Consider the following 21936-nt stretch of genomic DNA (forward strand, 5'->3'; position numbering starts at 1 on the left):
TTTTTTCTGACAGTGTGTATACTGTTAACTTACTTCCATGGCTTGCTCGTTCTTATGTGAAAATTGATGACAACCCACTTTCCCCTCTCTTGATTCAAATCGCCTCTATGCTCTCTTCTCGAACCCAACCACTATATATTCAGCACCTTCATTCCCACAGCCCTCTTCCTGGTTCCCTGTCCGAAGGGAATGCTGCAGCTCACCACCTTGCCTCCACAGGAGCTCTCCTAGTCTCTGTCTCTGATCCTGCTGATTTCCATTCTCTAACCCATGTTAATCTTAAAGGCCTTCGAGCTCGATTTCCTGATGTTCTGTTACCACAATTAAAACATATCCTAGCTACATGCTCTTCCTGTGCAAATATCATAAAAACACCTGCTATTCAGACTCTTGGTGTTAACCCCCGAGGCTTAAAAGCTAATGCTATTTGGCAAATTGATGTCACCCACATACCAAACTTTGGCAAACAAAAATATGTGTTTGTCTCAATTGATACCTTTTCTAAATTTATGTGGGCAACAGCTCAGACAAGAGAAAGATCTAAAAAGCTTATAAGCCACATGCTCTCCTGTTTTGCTGTGATGGGCTTACCTCTTCAAGTGAAAACCGACCGTGGACCAGCGTTTACCAGCAAACAATTTAAAGATTTTTGTTCCGTCTGGAACATTACACATACCACAGACATTCCCTATAATCCACAGGGACAAGGCTTTGTCGAGAGGGCCCATCAAACTCTTAAGGCTCAATTGAATAAAGATAAAGGAGGAATGTATCCCCCAATATCCAGCTAGCAAAAGCCTTAACTACATTAAATCTCTTTAATATTTACAATAACTCGGACTTACCTCCTATTATTCTTCACTGGCAAACACCATCTACTTTCCCATCTATTAAGGTCAAATGGAAAGACCCACTTGATAAAATTTGGAAAGGGCCTGACCATCTATTGACCATGGGAAGAGGTTTTGCATGTATTTTCCCTCATAATTGCTCTAAACCTGTCTGGGTTCCTGCCCACCATTTCCGACAATACCCTCATGATGGCACTGTTATCCCTGAAGAACAAGAAACACAAGAGGACTAGATGCAGGATACATCCCAGGATCCATAATATGACATGGCAGAACCTACAAAAGTTGGCTCACAGAGCCCTCTCTCCTACCCCTTCACTGAATGTCTTATGTTATGAATGGCCAGTTGTGTTTTGTGAGTGAGTGTGCTGAATGACCAAAAATTTTTGTATGACCCATCTGCTCAGAAGTACTCTAAATGTTAAAACCATTGTTACTAACATGCATTAACTCTCTAAGTAACCTGAGTCTGCTTATAGTCCAAAGTCAATTATAGTAAACCTCTAACTTGTTACATGTTTTATTGTTTTTCACAAGGAAGTGATTACAACTATCAAGCCTTCATATGAGGAATCATCTGTTCATATGGTAAGGTATTAAACTGTAAGAAGTTCCTCCATATCCAACCTATGTGTATTAGCAACATTCACATATTCTTGTAAACTTAACTGGTGTATCTTGTCTTGCCACCATAGGCCTGCCTTTGTCAGCCAACAATTTAAAGATGTTTCCCTTTATAACATCACCCATGCCACGGACATCCTTTACTACCCCCAAAAACAAATGGTTGTTCCCCTGGACATCACATCCACTGACTGCTTCCCTTAGACTTGAGATATGATCCTACCTCTTCATATCAATGGATACATTCCCCCTTCCTTACCTGTATACCCTTAGTTGTGGGACCCTAGCTTGTTTTACTTCTTCTGCTCACAATAGGTCCTATAATTCTTTTTTTTCAACATTTTAAATTTATTTATTAATGAGAAAGAGTGAAAGAACCAGACTCACTCTGGTACATGTGCTGCCAGGGATCTAACTCAGGACCTCATGCTTAAGAGTCCAAGGCTTTAGTCACTGCACCACCTCCTGGACCACAGTCCTATAATTCTTAACAAGCTCATGGCCTTTTGTGGCAACAGACTGATGCCATAAAGATGCAACCTATACAAACTCATTATCATAGGCTGGACATGGTAGAATATTGAGTTGCTGTGGAGGATTTGCCCCCCTCCATCAGAACATACACCATGTAGAGGGCTGGCTAGCCAATGACGGGTAAGAGGAAACTAGCGCTATCCAGTCAACCTAAGACAGGGCATCTGGTACTACTGGGCAAAAATGACCAGGTGTTCCAATGACGGGTAAGACGGAAGGCTGATCCCCAACCTAATACAGGCACAGTCTACCCTGCCACAAAACAAAGTCCGCCAAACATCAAAACATGATATAAGACAGGGGGACATGTGGGGAGCCACATGTGCCCTCAAGGTTGCTATTGGCATGGCCATAGAGTTTATGTTAAAAGATAGTTCCTGGGAATCGGGCGGTGGCGCAGCGGGTTTAGCACAGGTGGTGCTAAGTGCAAGAACTGGCTTAAGGATCCCAGTTTGAGACCCCAGCTCCTCACCTGCGGGGAAATCACTTCACAGACGGTGAAGCAGGTCTACAGGTATCTTTCTCTCCCTCTGTCTTTCCCTCCTCTCTCCATTTCATCTGTTCTATCCAACAACCACAATATAAGCAATAACAACAATATAATTACAACAAGAACAACTAGGGCAACAAAAGGCAAGATACAAAAAAAAAAGGGATAAGATAGTTCCTGCTTCCCTACACCTTAGAGTCTTTGTTCAAAGATAAGGTCTTTTTCCCCATGAATCACACAGGACCTTCCAGATAAATGGCTGACTACCATGACAAATAATATAAAATATAATCATAAATGAATAGGAAAGATACATCCCCCAATACTCAGTTGGTCAAGGCACCAAACCTCTTCTTCTATAAAGCATTCAAATCAGATGCCCTGCTAACCATGAGAAGCAGATTGTTTATGTTTCTTCCACAGGAATCCCAGAAAAAAAACATCTGGACCCCTGCTCACCCTGACATCACCCACTAGATGGCACGACTACAGTGGCACACCCCCTGAAACCCTAGATGTCACCTGACGCGATCTGAAGAATCTGATTCGCAGACTCCAAGGACAGAACCTTTTTACTGCCTGTCTGCCTTTCCTGCTTTTGCTTTGACCTGTCATATTTTGGCGGTTCCAGCTCACAATCTACAGAAAAGCAGAATTCCAGAGGCTGACCTTCCTCATGCAGCATTTCATCCCCTGCCATTTCTCCCCCTAGTCGCCTACTTTGGACTGAGACTTCTATCGGACTTGCTGGTATACCCTTTGGCCACTTTAGACAATTTTACAGCAGCTTCCTTCCCTTCACGTTGCTGGTTTTTCATAGACTGACCCTGAGTAGTTCATAGACTTTACACACTGTTGTCCTGGGCATTAGATAAAAGGAAAGGGGGAGATGCTGGGAAATTGTGCCAATGCAGTCACATCTGCCATGTTGTCCCCTCAGGCTGCTGCTAGTTCCCTGGAGAGTTGGGACATTCTCGGAGTGCCTGTTCAGCCATGTTGTGCCCTCAGGACATTGTCTATATCCCCGCGATATCTGGAGTGCTCTGGTTACTCCTCCCCCCTCCCATTCTCACAAGAGTTATCATCCTATCCTGGAGTGCTATGGTTACTCCTCCCCCTTCCCATTCTCTCGAAATCTACTCCTATAAAAATCCTTCGTTTTCTGCACCTCGATCTCTTGCCAGCGCTCCACTCTGGTGTTCAGGCGCAGGAAAGGTTACTGCGTGAGGCGGCCATTTTCTCTACTTCCACGTGGTCCAACCCGCTTCTCTAACACCCAACTCTGAGGTGCCAGCGCGAATAAAGATTTGTGTTTCCTCTTTGCTCCGGACCCTCTCTCTCTCTTCTCTGCGGCCCGTGCACTACAACATCTGGCTCTACAACACATCACCATAATTTATGTCTTTTGACATTATTTGTATATAGCTGTATCTTATTGAATAACGCCACCAGTTGCTTCTGTTCTTCCTGGTCTAAGCTTTTAAGAGAGTCAACATTTCAAAGACTCAGCCTATGGTCTGTACATTAAAAAGTTTGAGACAGGGAGTTGGGTCATGGCGCAGCAGGTTAAGTGCACGTGGCACAAAGTGCAAGGACCGGCATAAGGATCCCGGTTCAATCCCCCAGCTCCCCACCTGCAGGGGAGTTGCTTCACAGGAGGTGAAGCAAGTCTGCAGGTGTCTTATCTTTCTCTCCCGATCTCTGTCTTCCCTTCCTCTCTCCATTTCTCTCTGTCCTGTCTAACAACGACAACAACAATAACTACAACAATATAAACAACAAGGGTAACAAAAGGGAAAGTAAATAAATAAAATTGAAAAAAAAGTTTGAGACACCCAATCAACTTTTCCCATCTCATATTAATTAAACAGTGATTTATATGGCTACAAATTAATAGGAGTGTACATAAACACCATTCCCATGACCACAAGTCTGTGTCCCATCCCATCCTCCCCCCTCCCACCAGTGAAGCCAAACATCCACCCTCATCCTCCACACAGAGATTTTTACTTTGGTGCCCTACTCCAAACTCAGTAAAATCCTGCTTTGAGTGTCCCTTTCTGTTCTTCCTTTCTCAACTTCTGTGTATGAGTGGGATCATCCCATATTTGCTTTTGTCTTTCTGACTTAGCTCACTTAACATAATTCCTTCTATCTCCATCCAAGATGGGCCAGAGAAGGTGGGTTCATTGTTCTTAATAGTTGTATAGTATTCCATTGTGTATATGGCTTTCTCAGCCATTCATCTGTTGTTAGGCACCTGGGTTGCTTCTAGGTTTTAGCTATTATGAATTGTGCTGCTACAAACATAGGTCTACCTAAATATATATATATATATTTTTTTTAATTGATTTTATTTTTGAGAGAGATACAGAGAGAGACACACACACAGAGAGAAACACCAGAGCACTGATCAGCTCTGGCTTATGGTGGTGTGGGGGATTGAACCTGGGATTTAGGAGCCTCAAGCATGAGAGTCTGTTTGCATAACCATTATGCTGTCTCCCCCGCCTTACCTAAATATATCTTAAAGCAAATCATTTATCTTTATTTCTACCTACTACTGCTTGATAATAATAAGTCAAGGGTAATAATTTAACTGGTTTCCCTGTGTCCACTTTTGTCCCTCATTGTATCATCCTCCAGGTAGAGCTGTTATTGGATTTCCATAATTTTCTATGCTTAAAATATACTTAAAATCTCATAACACTACCCAACAAGACCTGTATGTCCCCGTCCTTATCAACCTGAACAATAATCTGGAAATGTTTCCACAGTTACTTTGCTCTTTCAGACATGCCAAGTTTATTTAACCCCAGAGACTTTGCATACGCTGTTCTTTCTGTGGATTGTCTTATTATCTTTTTATTACTCATCCAGTAGACTTGAGCCTAGATATCTTTTGATATTTTTAAAGATTTATGTATTCATGAGAGAAAAGCAGAGAAAGAGAGAGAGAGAGAGAGAGAGAGAGAGAGAGAGACATCACCAGAGCATCACCCAGGCACTTGCAATGGCAGAGATCAAACTTGAGACCTCATGCCTGGGAATCTAATGCTTTATCCACAGCACCACCTCCTGGGACACTTGAATTTAAATAGCATCTCCACAATAGTCTTCCTGGGTAATCCAGTCCAGCCTAAACAGTATGCTGTCTATTTTGTATGCATCCAAGTACCCTTAACTGCTGCTTCACAGTATGGTTTGTTGTACTTATCTGGGAGGTGCTGTCCATCACAGCTGGCTATAACTTTCACCAGTAATATTCATGACTGCACACACAGTAGATGTTGGATAAATGTTCACTGAATGAACAAATTAATGACTTCAAGTACTTGTCATCTTCGACAGATTATAGGTTTTCTGATTGCAAGCTTTTGATCCCTGCAGAGCCAAGCCCAACATAGTGTGTATTATACCTCTCTTATTTTCTCCCATGTCTATGCATCATGTAATCAATAAATACTTGATATGAAAATGAGTTGCAATAAATGGTCATTATTGCTATTCATATATGATATTCACTATGTGGATTTCCTTTTTCTACTAAAAATGTGCTGCGTGTTTTCATTTTCTTTGTTTGCAACTATAGTAATTCATTACTTGAAGAAGCTTCTCAAGCCAGCAGTTCTCTTTCTTAATATCATTATATTTATCATAGGACTCAAACGGAATTTCTGTGTGCACATAGAACACTATGTAATTTTTTTTTTCAGTAGAGATAGAGAGGCAGAGGGGTGGGGGGAATAATCGACAGCTCCAAAGTTTACTTCAGTATGGTGGGGGTTGGATTTGAACCTGGGTCACTCAAATGGCAAAGTAGTGCACTATCCAACTGAGCTATTTTACCAACCAGAACACTATACGATTTTAAATGATAATAATATTTTTAAACCCAAGAGGATGTGTTGTCATTTCTATAGAGAAGGAAAAGAATAATAATCATGCAAAGAACTGGCATTGACTGTGAACACTAAAGCAAAATATTAGAGGGTTGAAATTTGCATTGTAAGTGATAATCTATATTTCTGCCTCTTTTCTTCACCTATGTAAATGAAAGCTATAGGAGATGCTATTGTGTAAAATTTCCTACTCTGTTAAATATGTGTTGCTGAAGTTCTAAAGGTATTTGAAATTTTTTAATATTTATTTTATTTATTTATTCCCTTTTGTTGCCCTCGTTGTTTTATTGTTGTAGTTATTATTGTTGTTGTCGTTGTTGGATAGGACAGAGAGAAATGGAGAGAGGAGGGGAAGACAGAGAGGAGGAGAGAAAGACAGACACCTGCAGACCTGCTTCACCGCCTGTGAAGTGACTCCCCTGCAGGTGGGGAGCCAGGGTTCAAACAGGGATCCTTATGCCGGTCCTTGTGCTTTGCGTGCCACCTGTGCTTAGCCCGCTGCGCTACCACCCGACTCCCTCTAAAGGTATTTTTAAGAGATGGCAGAATTCTGCTTACTGCTTTAGAATTGGGGCACAGGGAGTTAATCACCTAAATCCAAACACTGTACAACTTTGAGTGTTTTAAAATGACCAGCTTTGAACTATCTATTTAGTTTTCAGGAAGCAAAGGTTGGTGGAATGAGTACTTAAGTAGGAGTTCAAAGGTGGGCAGTGTAATCTTGAAATGACTTCTTTGTAACCATGAATGTCTCACTAGCCTCTATGCTCACGTTCTCCTCCACCAAACAGACTCTGTAGTACCTCCACTCAATAATCATAACAGGTATGCTGTTAGGATCCATTGAACAAAGTGTGAAATAGAAGATAAATTAAAAGCTCTACAAAATGAGTATGTTGGAATATACTGGATCTTTAAATGTCTTCTCTGATTCTATCCTTACCTGCTTTGATAGCTGGAAGGTATTTTCCTTTTTATTTTTTCCACACATTACTATTAAAGAAACAAATAAATTCACCAAAAAGTTTGCATGTGGGGAGCAAAGAAAAGCTAGGGGGTTAGAGAACAAGGGAAAAAACAGCTAAAATAAATCTCGGAAATTTGCAACTATTACAATTTATTTAAGACAGAGAGACAAGTACTCTTCACATTTTTTTTTCAGATAGTTGATATTTTTCAGCAAACCAAACAGTCAGTATTTATTTTCCAGAGCTCAAAAATGACATGCAAAACATTTATTCAAATATTTATAGTTCTGTTTTCATACAGTAAGATTGTATTTCAAATACTAATGACTTAAAAAAGTAATCCAATTTTTTTGCACACAATAGTATGTTATAAATTTCTTCTTTTGTACAAATGCAGATGAATAAAATTTATTACTATATATAGCCATTTAATTGTATTAAATGGACTTCTTTTACCTACTTAGTAAGCATGATGGAGTCTGCAGCAATCAAACTTAGTTATGAGTCCAGAGCTTTAGATTTGGCATATATGGAAAGGTTAGACTGGATGAAACCATCTTTTCTTTATTAACCTTAATATTTCCTGCCTAATATATAATACATAGCACATAAGCCTTTAACAATATACTTTGTCTTGTGCAACCCCAAATTCTGAAATGTATACATAGTACGTTTTTAGAAGTTGAACTATTTTAAAACATATTAGGAGAGTTTATTATTCAAAGATTTCATGTGGCAAGTCTTTTATTAGGTTGAATTATATAAATTATTGACATTTGAGCATATGTATATTGCAATTGCATATGATTTGCTATAATAAAATCAATAAACATTTTTTACCACAAAAAAGAGTCTATCTCTATATAACTACCAGTTCATATATATATTAAGGTAATGTGCAATGTTGTAGAGAATAGGGCTAGGAAAGGGAAGTATCAAGTCAGCATATTGGGTAGATACATAAATTTAAATTACACATATTGGTTGCTCTAGCTGCCTTCTGAATATTAATATATGGTAATTTATATATTGTAGATAAAATTTAATGTAAATGGAAGATTATTTACTTTACAGTTAAATTAGCTATGATGAAAACATGGAGTTTATTTTCCTAAAGATTAACTATCATGTGAGTCACTGTAATGACACATCTGTTTAAATGCATCTCCATTTATGTTACCACTGGAAATTGCAGGGATTTTAAGCTGCTATTTTAGTACAATATGTGTTCTGTGCTTTGGTTAAATTCAGTGAAGATCTGGATCCCATGAAGGTGGTTGTGATGAAAGCAGGCAGTTATTTTCCAGGTGAGTAGCCTCACCATAAATTAGGGAACTTTATATAAGTCAGTGTTTAATGAACAGTTCTAAACTCCTGAAATTTGGACTAGGGAGGTCAGTTGGACAATGTTTATATTTACAGTGTCTGTCCATGAAATTCAGCAACAGAGCATTGGGTATCTTGCTAGTCATTGTTCAAAGAATAGTTTATCTCAGTTATCTATCCACTGATTTAATCATAAAGTGCATTCAAATACTGTGAGCACAATAGGGGGATTCTGGGGTGAGGGGTAAACACATGTGTCCTTAAGTAGTTCTAGTGTATTTTGGTGGCCTTTGATGAATTCTATGTAGGGCTGCCAAGAACTGATTTTTTTTTTGAAGGGTACATGGACTCTTAGTGTTGAATAAAGATACAACTTAAGTCATCAAATGCAATGATATGAGTCACTTTGTGTTTTGGAAAAATATAATCCCAAAAGGGAAGTCTATGCTCTATGTGTGTCTTAGTCTACCTGCTGATTTCTAGTGAATGGTGCAGAATGTAGCTGTCATCTCTTACAATACACTGTTGTAACAGGTGTGCCAGAGTCAGCCTTGCTGCTAAGTTTAGCTCTGCATGTGGGAATTTCACACTTTGCAGCCCCTTAGAGAGGGAAGTATTGGCAAATGACAATGTATAAATTTAGAAAGCACTTGGGAATTTCACCAGCAAGCTAGATTTAGATCAGAGTAAAGGGGCTGATCTAAATTGGTTACAGAGAGCACTGCAGGTCTGGTTGAAGTGGCATTAACCCAACATCAGTTTCATTTCTTTCTTACCACTATAGTTCCCAAGGGAGCACCCTGTGAAATTTGATGACTACCTTTTATTTAAAAGAGAGAACAGATTGCTTTAAATCAAAGTAGAATTTAACACAGGCGTATTAGTTCTTTGGTGGCAAGAAAATAGCCAGGTTTCTAATATAATATGTAAACAGAACTCATTTCATCTGGTTTCCCTTTGGAATTATTATTTAACAAAAATAAGTTTTTCTACTACTGTCGTACTAGGACTACTTATGAGAATGGATATATATTTCCTTTTTAGTTAATAAGTGAAATACTTTATCCTTTGGCAGGGATCAAAAGAAGAGGAACATTTTCTGGGAAAGACTAATGTGATATTTGAAGACACTGATCTCAATAAATATTTGTTTCAAGGTGTTGTTTAGTTCTTTCTTCCCTTGTCTCATTTTGTTTTTCTTCCACTTGTATTTAAAATGAGTCTATTGATAACTAAGTATATCTCTGTTCTGTTCATTTTATAAACAAACAAACAAACAAACAAAAAATGGGACACAGAGACTTGAATGCTTTGTCCAAATTCAAAACCATTCAGTGACTGAATACCAAAATAATTTTGTTTCTCCTTTATAGTATAACTGAGTCTTCTTGGCCAAGACCACATTTAAACAAATAGTGTGTGATTCAATTCTGGAGCATGATGGAGAAGAAGAAAAAGGCAAAGCAGCTGTCAATGTAATATAAGGTTCGTTGCCATGAGCATATTTTGCCTTAATTTTCGCTTGGTTTGGGGGCAGGTCATCATTCCAGAGTTTTGTAATACATCTGCCATTATATGAGTTTCTAAAATTCTGGTAATAATAATAACACAGGTATAAAATGCACATTCCTTTCCTCTAGATTATTATTATTAATATATATGCTTTTTAAACTGAAAGTTTCTTTAAATCTCTTCTTTCATTTGGGACAAATCCAGTGGGCTTGGATGATAAAATCACTGCTCCTTTGGGGAAGGGTTAGTGTTATCTTCCAGTAATCTCTGATATGATTTAGCCTCATGTTGATCATTTTTAGGGTCCATGTGCTAAATTAATTATTGTCTTTTTCTTAGGGTACCCTCTTTAAACAATCAGTTGTTTTGAAGGGAAATTCTTCTTGTTTGCTCTTGGAGTTTCCAGAGATCCAGTGTCTCTTACTATAACTGCATATGAATGTCTGTGGTCTGAGGTTTGCTTAAGGTCCAGGTGCTCTTTGGTTACTATGGAAACCTGCCCTTGCAACCAATTGCCAGTTCCTATATTCCTGGTAAAGAATGTGCCTTTAATATTTTATACATCACACAAATAAAGTCCAGATAAAGCATAACACAGAAAAAGCATTAATTTGTTGATTTCTTACATGAGAAGCTATGTGTTGCAAAGCAAGCTTTCTTGAATATTAGCATAAAAATGACTGCTGAGATCTACTAAATCTCACCATCCTGGTTTAAGGAGTGGGGATTCGACTCTGCATCTCTACATCTGTGAATTGAGGAACACTTTCTGTGCTCTCAGAGGTGATGGGTGAGATGACATGTTTGAGTCGAAGGAGCATTGTGAAGAGCAGGATGAGGAGAATGGCTAGGAGGCTCAAGAATAAACCCACATACATGTATAGGTTGGAATACTTATCTGAAGTGGTATCAACCTCTGTAGCCAGGGTGGGATAATGGGCCCTCCCAGTGAGATTTCCATGATATCTGAAATGCACCTCTGTCATCACTCAAAACTTGAGTCACTTCTGTTTCTGATTTCTAGTGCCCCTGAGGCATTCCACTGTCACTTTGATTATCACTGAATGTATTGGTTATGTTCTAACAATTTCATACAAATGATGATAATCAGAGTCAAGTGGACAAACAAAAAAATAGTGAAGTTCTAATTTGGCAGTTTCCCCACACTGTTCTCCAGCACACTATACCCCTCCTTAATAGGCTTTATCAGAATTTACTAATCATTTCTTTAAAATATATAGATAAATCTTTTGATTTATTCAGCCCTGCTCTGATAACAATGAAAACAACTATGGTGAAATGTCCTTATAATACTGGTAGCCAAGTATTCTATCACACTCCTACAGTTTTGGTTAAGAGAAAGAGGATTCCAATTTACCTAAATGTTTTACCTAAATGTTTTCACCAATTATTTATATTTAATTGAATTCTTCTGTTATGAGACCTTCTAAAGGATGCTGTATACTTCAGGCTCAGCATATCTGAGTTTTCACTCCTCTTGTCTATTTTTCTTTCTTTTTTTTTTTCCGTGGATGGAGCTTATAAGTTACCTGCCGCTCACTGTGACAGGACTGACAATCTGGAGGATGTGAATTTTTCTACAGTTTTCTTGATGTCCTCCACTGTGGACTGGAAGGAACTTCTTGTAAGACCTGGTAATTCTCAGATGGAAGATACTTCAGAGATGCTGACAGCAGTGGCACCCACAAAATTCTCCAGAAGATTTATTTCCTTGAAAATCAAGGACAGAAAGAAGAGTCACGTGCCTAAGAAAAACAAACAGTGATTTCTCATGAAATAAATGTTAACTGATATATTACAAAATTTTCTACTATGGGAAATTTCATTTAAGATGATATCCTGATTTTTTTCTACTTTTGGTAGCTTATTTTTATATGTGGTAAATAGCTATTGAAAGGCTGAAGAAAAATGAGGTGACTAAACAGAAGTTAATAACTAGGCTAAATTAGGACGATATTTTCCAAACTAACTGACCATTTGATTGACATGCCTTACCTATTAAAATGAAAATCCTGGGACCTGACCTAAGCTTTCTGAAACATCATCTCCACAGTTGGGGTCAGAATAATAAACTAAGTGATTTAGACTTCATTTGTCTAGGTTGAGAGCTAACCATTGATGAGTTTCCAAAAGCTACCCAGAGTGACTCTAAAGTGCAGTCAGGATTGAAAATCACAGCTAAGAAAGAAAATATAGCACTACAATAAGAAAGACCTATACTTAATGAATCATATTTTAATATCTAAGTTCCAGTACTTTGAGTCATCTCACAAAATCATGGAATTTTCAGGAATGTAGACTTCTCTAAGCTTTTTTTTTCTTTTCTTTTTGTATTAGTGATTTAACAGTATTTTTAAAATTAAAAGATTTCAGGGATATATTTTCATACTTGCACATTGTTTAAGTCATCATACCCCTTTATCAACATTGTGTAGCCCCCCAATAACCACCATAGTTCCCATGAAATCCAAAGAGACAATTTGGTTACCATTTTTTTATGCTTGCTATTTGTTTTTATCACATCATTAGGGAAATGTAACTAAGACCACATTGAAATAGTACCTTACACTTGTGAGAATATCCTACATCAAAAAAATAATAATAAGATATGACAAGTATTGACCAAGGTGTGGATAAATAGAACCCTGATACACAGTTGGTGGGAACACAAACTGGTGCAGCCCCTATGGAAAAAAGCATGGGGAGTCCTTAAGCAAAAATGAAAATATTATATTATTTGGCAATATCACTCCGAGGAAAATATCCAAAAGACAGAGAGTCAGTAATTCAAAAGGACATATGCGGGGTCGCGCCATGGCGCAGTGGGTTAAGGGCATGTGGTGCAAAAGCGCAGGGACGGGCGTAAGGATCCCGGTTCGAGCTCCCGGCTCTCCACCTGCAGGGGAGTCGCTTCACAGGTGGTGAAGCAGGTCTGCAGGTGTCTATCTTTCTCTCCCCCTCTCTGTCTTCCCTTCCTCTCTCCATTTCTCTCTGTCCTATCCAACAACGAACAACATCAACAATGGCAATAATAATAACCACAACGAGGCTACAACAACAAGGGCAGCAAAAGGGGGAAAAAAATGGCCTCCAGGAGCGGTGGATTCATGGTGCAGGCACCGAGCCCAGCAATAACCCTGGAGGAAAAACAAACAAACAAAGAAACAAAAAAGTACATATGCACTACTATGCTCCTAGCTGCATTATTTACAATAGCCAACTTACATGCCCAATGACAAAGAACTGGATAAAGAATGATGGCATCTATATTAAATGGAATGCTACTGTGCAATAAAAAAGATGAGGTTTGGGGGTCGGGCGGTGGCGCAGTGGGTTAAGCGCATGTGGCGCAAAGCGCAAGGACCGGCATAAGGATCCCGGTTCGAGCCCCCGGCTCCCCACCTGCAGGGGAGTCGCTTCACAGGCGGTGAAGCAGGTCTGCAGGTGTCTATCTTTCTCTCCCACTCTCTGTCTTCCCCTCCTCTCTCCATTTCTCTCTGTCCTATCCAACAACGAACAACATCAACAATGGCAATAATAATAACCACAACAAGGCTACAACAACAAGGGCAACAAAAGGGGAAAAAAAAGATGAGGTTTTATCATTTAGGACAAAATGGATGGAACTGGAGGTAACTGTGCTAAGCAAAATAAATAAAAAAGTGAAGGAAAACTACTAGATGGTTTAGTTCAGATGCAGAATATAGATGACTAAACCAAATGAAATCTCACAGATTTGCTTCTTTTCTGTTTCTCTCATTTAGGTCTGTGAGAGTGAGAATTCTTTTGTCATCTCTGGGGCTTCACCACCAGAAGTTAACTTTTTTTTCAGATAAAAAAATGCAGAGAGAATATAGCACTCATATTTTCTTCAGAGCAATAGGAGATGAAATTGAACCTAGCCGTTACACATGACAAAGCAGGCAAGAGCACCATCCAAGTGAGCTATATTGCCACACCTGAAAGTACTTTAAAAAAAATACTGTTTGGGCTGGGGAGACAGGATAAGGGTTACGCAAAGAGACTTTCATGTCTGAGGCTCCCAGGTCCCAGGTCAATATCTAGCATCACCATAAATCAGAGCTGAGCAGTGCTCTAGTCTCTCTCTATTTCTCTATTTCTGAAACAAAATAAGTACAATATTTAAAAATATTTACAGAACAAATACATTGAGGAAGTATGTCTGAATGTCTATTCTGAATAAATAACTGCATTTTCCATTAGTGCTAAAGCTTTCAAATGTGCAAATACAATATTTGCTACTGAATTTTCCCAAAACAATTTAGTTTGTCACATTAAAAAACAATTTTAATATCTATGAATAAAATAATACAAACCACCTTCACCTATCAAACTGCTATGCATAGTAGCAGCAAAAAGTTTGACAGTGGAGCCCAGTTCTATTTTAACCCACCTTGAGAGAGTTAATAAATATAGCTCCAACAACCACAATACACTTTTATAATCTTAGTGTTTTGCCTTCAGTCTGGGAGCATTTAAGTTTAAAGTATACATTGACTTCCTTATTATCATACTTTCTGTAATCTTTGTGATTATTCATCTACATACCTACTGCCCCTATGATCCGTGTAGAGTCACTTGCTTCACAAGAAACAGAAGCAGAGAGACAAGTTACCTTTCTACTGTCTTTGGAGCAATATTCTAGGAAAGATTAAAAAATATTTTTCCTGTAGGACTTTATGAAAATAGAATTTCACCATTCTTGGTGCACTCTTTTTTTTTTCTAGATAGAGGGTGAAAGACAGAGACATTATATCACTCCTCCACCATTCCTGAACATTTCTCTTTGTGTGGGCTCCTATATGGTGCCTGGCACCTAGAACCCAGGTGCTTGCTGTATGATAAAGTGGTGAGATATCTCTCAGCTCCCTAAAGTACACTTTTGCTATACTTAAAGATACATCAGTTTTAATCTAGTTCACCACTGAACTACAAAATCATTTTGGTATCTTTTGTTGCCTGTTTCCTCAAAGGCTATGGCTCACACAAGTAACTTACTATAAATGCAGATTCAAAGCATTCTTTTAGGAGTTTCTCTTCCCCCATGACATTTGATACTTGCACATTCATACATGCACATTGTTTAAGTCATCATTCCCCTTTATCAACATTGTGTACCCCCCAATAACCACCATAGTTCTTGTTTGTTCTTCCAAATCTAGTCTTTTTCAAGTGTGCTTTGCATGAACCCCTTCCTTTCATACACAGAATATTAAAAATATAGATTTTTAGGCCTTTACTCAGGACTACTGATTTCTGATACTCGAGATCAAGGAATATCCAATGAATGTGCATTCTAAGCACAAGCTTGTCAATTTATTTATATTCCCTAGCAAAAAAAAAAAAAAACAGTTTCTTTCATTTGTTACTTTTCTGTTCTCTACTCAAAAACTAATGAAAATTGTATTATGGAATTAATTGTGATCCCTTCTTCCCAAAATGTATATTGAACTCCTAACCCCAAGTACCTGTCTATGTGACCTTATTGGGAAATAGGGTATTTGAAAATGCAATCAATTGGTTGGCCCTAATTCAACACGACAGGTAGAGATGGGACTAATGGGTCTATAATGTTATGAAATTTCAAGATTTCCATCAATATTTGGAAGAGGCGAGGGAAGATTGTTGTCCTACTGATTACAAGAGAGAAGGTGGTTCTACTGATTTCTTGATTTAAGATTTCTAGTCTCTAAATTTGAGAGAATACATTTCTGTTATTTTAAGCCAGCCAGTTTGTGATTCTTTGTTTATGGCAGTCCTAGGAAACAAATACACATAGTAATCACCCTGAGGCCCTGAGGTGTTTTATAACCTAACCTTTGGGGCAACATTTCATAATGTGTTCCAAAGATACTCCTTTATCAGAATTATTTGGAAGATGTTTATTACAAATGCAGATGTTTAGTCCCTTTTCTTACTTTTTTAGATAATAATCACTGTAACAGGACCCTGTAATCTTCAATTGTGACTATTCAAAGCTTCTAAGCACACTCTGCAACAAATAGCTTTCAGACCCTGCTGCCTTTCGGGATCTCTTATACATTTTGGGAAACTAAACATACATAGGCTCCTCCTTCAGAAGTTTTGACTCAGTAGGACCCTGTGGGAACATAAACATCTGCATGTCTTAAAAGCCATAGAGTCATATTGATATGTATCCAAGATTTAGAAGTACTCTTCTAGGAATAAAACTGAGGCACTTCAAATACTGAATCCTAACAGTACTATGTAAAATCAAATAGGCTCTTATTTCTTAAATATGCTTCCTGTATACATTACTGGGCTGAGCACCTGCCTTCTGCACTACTTCCTCTCTTTGCAGCCCCTTTCCATAAGATTGTGGTGCTGGTCCAGAGAAGAGTTTAGTAGATTTTTCATCCATGTATCTTATAAATTACTTCTCACCAACCCTTGAGAAGAAAAGTGAAAGTCAAACTTCTACTGCAAAACAAGTGGAAGAAGCCTCTATGTATTCTGACATCTGTTTTGTCTCTTGTGGATTTCAGATACACAGATTTGGATGTCATACTCCTTGTGTAGCACATAGCACATTGTCCCTGTGGATGCATTCAGGGCCTATTTTATTTGCTTACTCAATAGCACATATAGACAAATGAATGTGAACAAACACCTATCAACTTTTACATTAAAATAATTAGTAATTCATATTATACTTACTTATATTCTGTTCCATATCATTCTACCTGCTTCTCCCCAGAATTAATCGATACTCTGAATTTTATTATTACCTTGATTTTTATTCACACATGTGCTTATATCTAAAGAATATGTTTTTTAAGTTTTCTTGTAACTTATAAAAAATTCAAGCTGTGTATCTTCTTAGTGATTATTTTTGTGTGCTTGTTTTATTATTATTTATTTTCCTTTTGTTGCCCTTTTTATTGTTGTTGTAGTTATTATCATTGTTGTTATTGATGCCGTCATTGTTAGATAGGACAGAGAGAAATGGAGAGAGGAGGGGAAGACAGAGATGGAGAGAGAAAGACAGACACCTGCAGACCTGCCTCTGAAGTGACCCTCTTGCAGGTGGGGAGCCAGGGGCTTGAACCAGGATCCTAAATCTGGTCCTTACACTTAGTGCCACTTGGATTTAACCCACTGCACTACCGCCCGCCTCCCACTTTTTTTAAAGACAAATCTTCATTTTATTATAATGAGAGAGATAAGAGAGAAAGACTAGAGCACTGTTCAGCTGTGGTTTATGCTGGTACTGGGGACTGAACCTGAGACTCTAGAGTCTCATACATGAAAGTTTTTTTGCCTATCGTGCTGTTTTTCCAGCCCTTGAGCTGTGTATCTTCTTCTATTGGTTTTATAACTTTATATTTTAGTGCTATAGAATTGACTTATAACTGTTCTAATAGATTGAAAAAGGAATAGACTTTTGAAGTTCATATTTTGCCTTTGAGGCTTCTTATTATCTTTGGACTTCACTCTGTTATCTTAGGAATTTAAGGCTGCTAATACTTTGACCCTGACTAACTATATTTCCTTCCACTATCCTTTCCAGTCATATTATAAAGCTCACTGTTCCTGAATTCTTGCCCCTGTGGTTTTGTTTGACAAGTTCCATCTTGGAACATTACTAGAGAAAATACTAGCATTCAACATGGATCAGCTTATAAAACTGACCTTGATTTTCCATCCAGATCCAAATCCCCACATATATTACATTTCTCCTAAAATGTAGATTAATCTAATATTGTAGATTTCTATTTGTTAAATAATTTCTATTTATTAAATATTAACATTTAATATTTCTATTAAATATTCTAATATTTTTATTTCTATTCTAATCTAATATTTCTATTTCTCTCCCCAAGTTGAAGTTTATAAACTCCTTGAGGAACTTTTCAACAATCTATCCCTTATACAAAAATGCTTGTTTTGTTTATTTTTAATTTTTTGAATAATTTATTTTATTGTATTATAACTTTATTTTATTTGATAGGACAGAAATTTAGATGGGAGTAGGTGATAAGGTGGGAGAGAGACAGAGAGACATTTGCAGACCTGCTTCATTGCTTATAAAGCTTTCCCTCTGCAAGTGGGGACAGGAGGCTTGAACCCAGGTCCTTGCACACTTTAATGCAAGTGCTTAACCAGGTACACCACAACCCAGCTCCCAAAATGTTAGCTTTAACTGCGCAAAAATTGTACAACTTAAATACTTGTATATGTTTGAAGAAATTCACTTAGCAATGACAATTTCAAGAGAGGCACAGGCTTATCTGTGCTTTGATTGCTAATTTAGGTTGAGGAAGAGCCCAAATTCCTTTTTCTTTTTACTCCTCTCTCTAATGCCCCAATCTCTAATTGTGGGAACAGAAGACTAACTTCTAGGTTATAATATAGAATCACTGAATTATATGATTAAATATTTTTAAATTAATAATCCAATCACACTATTTGAAGGAAAACTCATGAGATGGATTTACAGTCTTAGATTTAAGAAAGTTCAATTGTGTTTCTCAGATACTCTTCAGTAACAATTGATAATATTTTTTCTGTTTCATACAAAAGTTATTGAATAATCCTTACTGTTAACACTTGTTAAATATTTATTAGAATTACACAAAGTGTAAAAGAAAATTCTTCCTGCCGGAGGCTCCAAAGTCCCAAATTTAATCACCTAAACCACCATAAACCAAAACTGAGCAGTGCTCTTGCAAAAATAATTCTTGAAGTTTGTAAGAATTTAAAAGAATTATTAGTTCAGGTACAGTTGTCAGTTTCTTTAAATATTAATTTGATAGCTTTGCAAATTAATTACATCTTTCTTTTTTAAAACTTCAACATCTATAGTATATAAAAAGCTCTAGTCAATTTAAATAGTTCTAGCATTTCAATTTCTTAAATTCATTAAGGACTTTGAAATGAGTAATCCAAAATTAAACATTTGTTGTGTTAGTCCTGTATCTGAGACAGTTTCTCACAAAAACATTCCAGACAGGATTGGAATATCTTTCTTTGGCAACTAATTAATGAGTTGCATAGAAAATGTGATTGCTCCATTAAAAATTTGTTGCCATGCAGGGAAAAAAACCCAAGAATTTTCAAAAGAAAGTGTGATCTATTAATTCTGAGGGATCTGCTATTTGTGGGAAAATCATTATATATTTAAGTATTCTGCTGTCCTTTAAGGAAAGCTTACAAAATAAAAATCAAGCTCCACCCTTTTTTTCGTTGAAAGCTTTTGATGAAGAGGAGAAAAAGGGAGGAAAATGGCAAAGAATTAATAAAAGAAAGGAAAATAATTAGAGGGATGGATGAAAAGAAGAAATATAAGAGCTAAGATGATGAGGAGTTTAGAAAATGGATGAAAGTTGGGGGTGGAATGACTGGTTAAGAGTTGGAAACTGGCTAGGAAAAAGAGGCAATTAAAGAAGTGAGGAAGAAAGAAACGAGGGGAGAAAGTTTGGAGGAGTATACAGGGAATGAAATTAATTATTTGCGAATGTACAACATTAGCTGGAACTTCACTATTTCATTCAATAACAAATATATATGGGTAGTATACACACGCGCGCGCATGCGCGTGCGTGTGCGTGTGCGTGTGCGTGTGCGTGTGTGTGTGTGTGTGAATGAATGCACCTTTGGTTTTCAGATTGCAAGCTTAATCATTAACTTGGCAAGGAAACCTCTTAATGAAATTTTTCTTGTGTTTATGCTATGGCCATTGAAATGTCAAGTTTTCAGCAATGTTCATCATGAACATAGTATATAGAATCTAACAGAAACAAAATAAGCATACACCCATAGTTCATTAATTTTCTTTCTTAAAATGATAAAGGAAGATGGAGTTTCCCTCTTCCATCAATTCTGAGGGGATTCTTTGAGTGAAGCTTGTTTATAATAAGAAAAAACAAAGTTTGGTTGTTGAGCTTTAAGATCATATTGTCATTTACTGAGTACCAGCCAAGCACCACTCATTCTTCTGAATGCAGAAGATACAGAGACACATGCAAATTGTGCCCTGTCTTGGTCCTCAGAAGATCCAAGTAGTTAATTTCACCTTTCCTCCCTTTTAACATGCTAGTATGCCATTAATTTTCAGTATGACACCTACCTATATAATTATAATTAATATATTTCCAGATATGAAATCCTACCAAATAGCTAACGAAAATGATCAAAGACACAATTCAGAAGACAAAGTCAGAATTGCCCATTGCAGTAGCTTTCAGGAGTTAATAATTTTTTTTTTTTTTTTTTTTGCATTTCTCTACCCTATACAAGGTAGAAAATACTAAGGAAGCAGCTGCTAAGAGTATCTGGTTCCACATCAGCCTATGAAAAAACAATTCCAGCAGCCAGGGACTGGAGCCATTAAGTAATAAGCTTTCTCAAGTGGGAGTTGCTGTATATTCTGCAGCAGATGGTGCCTATTTGTCACACCTGCCGATAAATAAAATAATACCGCTCACTTTACCATTTCTGAGTCTTACCTTTCTTTGTTCACAGGGTGAATGGGCTCGGCCATTTAGGCATACTTTTGGGGGCTTGCACAGACAGACAACTTGTTCAGTAACATTTCTGGAGTATCTGAAAAACAAAACAGAGTGAAAGCATTGCTTTGCTAGGGAAGGAAGACTGTTTGCACAAAATATAATTTACTTCTCATCTTCCTAAAGAGACCTCCTTAGCACAATATAGAAAAACATCTATTAGTTACTTAAACACGCCAGCTACTACTTACATCTTTGGAGTTCAGTTCCAGATGCCAGCTCCTTATACACTCCGATGAGCCCAGATATGTCTTTGGATGCTGTGTGTATAACAGCTGGAACACTTGAATGAAAACAGGCTGAATATTTAGGTCCCCAGTTCTTCTTTCATAGGCAACAGTTTAGAGTAAGCCAGTAAGGTAGTTATTCAGCTCTTTTCTGCTTTAGCAGTGTGGAGTCTGAGAGGGAGGAGATAAGAAAGGCACCCTGAGAAGCAAAGTTTGTGTATGCCTTTCACATTAACCCCTTCAAGGCTTTTTCACGAATCAGTAGGATTAGCTAAGTATTTAAGTCTTTATAAAAGCTTCTTCACATGTCATTTAAGGGGATTAGATCTCTTGCTCAATTCTAGAGACTTTTTTTATCCTAGATCTTTTAGTGATGTATGCTTAGAACTGAAAACAAATATGTCAGGATAAAGTGGTATTAAAAAAACTTTCTTCACAAAAAGAATGTATATCCTTATATTTGGGAATTTTGGGCACCAATTGAATATGTTTTTCCTTAACCTGAATAAAATTTTCCTATCTAAATACTTTTTATTCAATTTTTTTGTGTCTGTGGAAATTTGACATTTGGAATCTAGGTCCGAGTTTCTCAATGGGGTTCTTAGACTTAGGTATAATGCCTTTGAAAAAGGCTTCTCCAGGGATGACAAGATAGATCACCTTAGAGAATGCCTGCTTTGCCATGAGTGTGACAGAGGTCTGATTCTGTCCCCTATTTCACTGGGTAAACCTTAAATGCTCTCCCCCGCCTCTCCCCCCCTCCCCCCTCTCACCCCCCCTCACCCTCACCCTCTCCCTCTCCCTATCCCTCTCCCCCCTCTCTCTCCTCTCTCTCTTTCTCCCCTTTTCTTCTTTCTCTTTTCTCCTTTCTTTCTTTCTTTCTTTCTTTCTTTCTTTCTTTCTTTCTTTCTTTCTTTCTTTCTCTGATAGA

The 21936-nt window shown here is 37.6% G+C and overlaps 1 protein-coding gene across 1 annotated transcript; it reads right to left on the reverse strand.

Annotated features, from left to right (window-relative positions):
* Positions 1 to 10190: 10190 nt before the first annotated feature.
* Positions 10191 to 21119, reverse strand: SERTM2 (serine rich and transmembrane domain containing 2). Its single transcript, XM_060183319.1, has 3 exons — positions 20970 to 21119; positions 20719 to 20815; positions 10191 to 11938 (listed from the first exon to the last, which is right to left on the reverse strand). The coding sequence occupies exon 3, from the start codon at positions 11191 to 11193 to the stop codon at positions 10921 to 10923; it is 273 nt and encodes a 90-aa protein (XP_060039302.1). The 5' UTR covers positions 11194 to 11938; positions 20719 to 20815; positions 20970 to 21119; the 3' UTR covers positions 10191 to 10920.
* Between the last annotated feature and the right edge of the window lie 817 nt (positions 21120 to 21936).

The sequence above is a fragment of the Erinaceus europaeus genome, chromosome X, assembly GCF_950295315.1.
Source record: "Erinaceus europaeus chromosome X, mEriEur2.1, whole genome shotgun sequence".
Lineage (NCBI taxonomy): Eukaryota > Metazoa > Chordata > Mammalia > Eulipotyphla > Erinaceidae > Erinaceus > Erinaceus europaeus.

Bases quoted from the DNA above. Each gene is read 5' to 3' on its own strand.
- SERTM2 (XM_060183319.1), bottom strand. From the start codon at position 11,193: ATGACAGAGGTGCATTTCAGATATCATGGAAATCTCACTGGGAGGGCC.